Source organism: Egretta garzetta, unplaced genomic scaffold (genome assembly GCF_000687185.1).
Source record: "Egretta garzetta isolate BGI_Z169 unplaced genomic scaffold, ASM68718v1 scaffold377, whole genome shotgun sequence".
NCBI classification, from domain to species: Eukaryota; Metazoa; Chordata; class Aves; order Pelecaniformes; family Ardeidae; genus Egretta; species Egretta garzetta.
This window is the reverse complement of record NW_009260339.1, coordinates 455,833-459,372: the sequence shown is the minus strand read 5'-3', so window position 1 is coordinate 459,372 and position 3,540 is coordinate 455,833. Positions and strand designations below refer to the sequence as shown.

At 44.4% G+C, this 3,540-nt stretch overlaps 1 protein-coding gene across 1 annotated transcript in view; it reads left to right on the top strand.

The window, feature by feature from the left end:
- The window catches only part of TMEM272 (transmembrane protein 272), a gene marked incomplete at its 3' end in the record, with an annotated part of 19,193 nt that extends 15,655 nt beyond the window's left edge, over positions 1 to 3,538 (top strand). The window contains exon 4 of the mRNA XM_035898020.1: positions 3,185 to 3,538. Coding sequence (XP_035753913.1) covers positions 3,185 to 3,538 — 354 coding nt within the window. The remainder of the gene's footprint in view (positions 1 to 3,184) is intronic.
- Positions 3,539 to 3,540: the final 2 nt, after the last annotated feature.

The window sequence follows — 3,540 nt, the reverse complement described above, 5'->3', positions numbered from 1 at the left end:
CAGCAGGATTAAGCAAAACTGGTTTTTTGCTGTCCCAGTGATGTTCCTGCCAAGGAAGGAAAAGGGGCAGAGCTGAAGGAAAAGCTTTGGAACCACACCGCTGGGGCATGAAGGGCTAAGAACAGCAAGTGCTGCTTCTGCAGGGAATGTCTGTACCAGTAGCACTGGCTGTCCTGCACAGCTAATAGGAGCAGCAGCAACCCAGCACCCAGCCTGCCTTCCCAGCAGCCCAGCACTGGCAGAGCAGGCAGCGTAGATCCAACAGGCTGTGGCCTAATGCTTCAGTACAGGCAGCCTGTCCCTTGCTAGTGTCCAACTTGACAGCATTGCATATTGCAGCTGGCAGGTGCTGCAGATAGGAGCTAGCCACATTCCTCCTTGATAATGTTTCTAGCCCCTTTTCTTTGTCAGGATCAAAAGAAGGGGGAAAAGAATATTCCTCTGCAGGTCTCTGCATCCCTTGCACTCTTTCACAGTGATAACCACACTGCAGTACATCACTGGGATATGAATCATCCCCCCAAGGACCTTTGGTCAGTAAATAAGTAAATGGAGAAAAGAAGAAAGTGCTTAATCTTTTTACAAGGAATTTGCTATGCTATGAGTTCTAATGGCAAATGCTTAGTCATTCGATCGCACCAGTGGACTTATCTGTATAATCAAAGGTTCATTTAATAATAGTTTAGAAAACATTAGAGCAGAATTGAAAGGAAATTTTCATGCTAATGAATTGAAGCCTTCATCAAAAACATTGACTGTTTCTTAGCTATTTCTGGTTTAAAGTCAGTTTTTCTCACCCTAAACAAGATGGTAAGTGGGTCAGTTAATATTCCTTTTTGCTGACATCAAATAATGGCTTGAGTTTGGCTTCAGTTGACAGCAGGGCTGCCTACTTTGCAGTCTGGCAATACATTTGGTCAGAATTTGATGGGCCTAACTCATGTGTGATCTCATAGTGCTTGGTCTGTAGCCAAATTCCACCTGCCTCAACCCTGCCCTCTGTTACGTTCATCAGACTGCACCGACTTCACCGAGCAGTACGTTTCCTTGACCTCTGAGAGTTAAAAGGTCAGAGAATGGGTATAGGATGAAGTCTGAATGAATGCTGTCCTGTGACTGACATCATTTAATGGCAAGTCATTCTGGCCCAGATCTGTAGGCTCCTCATCTGTTTCTTTACCACCTCCAGTCTTTTAAAAGGCAATGGTAAGCTACAGATGTTCACCAAGGTAACTGGACCATCCTACAGCATCTGGAGAGGCCTGCTGAATTCATGTCATGCTGCTCTATAAACGCAATAATGTGAGCAACTGCCAGAATTTGCTTCAATAGCAGCTTGGCCAGGCAATATCCATACGAATTAACTGCACTTTCCATGAACTGGTTAGATGCAGTCGAGATCCATAAATCTACCTGGGAGGTTTCTTTCACTTCCTCAATGCTCATCTGCCATTTATCCCCATCACTACTGCTGAGCTTGGTGAAGCTGCCTATGTGCTGAGCTCACCTCAAAGCTAATCAGCTGCACGGGGCTTCAGGTCAAGCCACAGGTCCCCATGTGGAAACCTCACTGGCCAGGTAGGTTTATCCTTCCTTTGTGTCCTGAGCCTGCCTAAAACAAATGTTCACCCGAGAAGAAGATGCTCTGCTTGTTTGAACAAGCCTACCAGCTTGAGTGCTCAGCTGGATGTGAGACATCCAGTGGAAACTCCTGGTTTTGTGCCTGTGTTGGTGCTGGGGCTGTTTCTCACAAACTGGTACCAACATATAGGCTAGAAAACCAGCTGGTTTTGTGAACCAATATTTAATCATTTATACATAATTGAACAGTTTGACAGGGAAGAGCAAGACAATCCTCTTCCCAGCATGTCCTGGATCCTCTTGCTAAGCCTTGCCTCTAGAAAACGGGGCACATGGACTAAAATCTGAACCAGGCAGAACATACACCCTTAGGTATAACATATATTAACATATTAACATATATCCTTAGCCAGTGTTCTCACCATTAATAGCTGACCAATGGAGAAGGGAGAGTGTAAAACAAGGGGTGCTCTTCTCTCTCATTTCAAGCAGAAAAATGAGCACAGAATAGAACTCTGGGAAAGAGAACACGGCTGAGAACCCCTGCTTGGACAGTACGTCCCTCCCCGCAGCCACTTATAAGTCCACATCTTTTACCTTTCCCTCTGAATTTCATTCCTGGTTCGCCGAGGCAGCTTCCTGCTCCGTTGGTTTCTTAGAGTCCCTTTCCCAAAGACACAGCTTGCTGCAGGGAGGCTTGCACAGGAACCTGAGTACCTAAAAAGAGGAGTTGCAATTACAACACCTAGTGCCTCGAGGACTGGGCCAAGCGTTTCAGGTGTAGGAAGATAACATGGGTTTCACAATGTTTGGCCCAAATCCTTTTTTTGGGCCCTGTATATACCTCTCCTGTAAATCTACCAAAATTAAGAAAGTCATTTAGGGGACAGAAGTTTGAAAGCTTGCAGTCAACTTACCTACACACTTTGTATTGACAAGACTAAACTAGAAATCTTCTAAGCATTGCTGGTAAGTCCAACCGCATTTCCTTGTAGACCAGACCTTCCTAACCTCATGGTATCACAGTATTCCACCTATTTCTCTGCTGGTTCTGACTGAAGGCAGGAATGGAGCAATCTGAGAAAATGACGCTTAATTGAAGAAAACTTGACAGAATCATTCCAAGTATCTGAAGCAATTTATTTGGGGTTTAAGTCAAAGTCTAGATCCTTCATTATTTTATTTAAGCTGATTCACCTATATAGCCATGAAAAATAGAGTTAGGAAAGACAAATCCACCCACTACAAGGCAGGAACTACTCTACTTAAGTCATTTAGCAGTTACTCTAATCTGTTCTTAAAAGTCTCCAGCGTGGGAGCTGCTGCCATCTCCCTACACAATCTGTTCTCATGCCTTTCCACCTTTTCCATTGGCAAGTTTTTTCCAATGTCTGGCCTAAATCTCACTGGTGAATAAACGGTAGGGAAAAAAATATGCATTATTTTCCAGCAGGATCTGCCTTATTTGTGGCTCCTCATCTTTCTCTTACATGATTTTCCCACATCCAATTTTAATTTGGCCCAAAGGCTGGCAGCGGCCAGAAGGCGTTCAGACTTTCTGCAGCCAATTTACTTATTCCCTTTTCTCCCCCAATGCCTCCAGGTGACTCTCCTGCTGTACGACTCAACCAGAATGAGGCAGCTGCTTTCCAAGTCTGTCGTGATTGATGATGATGATGACGACGAATATCCCTGGAGGCAGAATGCTCACAAGTACTACATCCATCTAACCCTCAGCCTTTTCCTCTTTCTCTGGTTCATTCTTGGGAACTACTGGGTTTTTTCTGTGTACTTGCCAAATTTCATCCCACCTTTCCATCAGCCTCAGGATTACTGCGACAAAACCCTGTACATTTTTGCTGTTGGTGTTCTCATTATTAGCCATACTGTTCTCTTTCTCCTTATCTTTTGTAGCTGCTGCATATATTGTTTTTCCAGGCAAAGATACTCTTCTGAGGA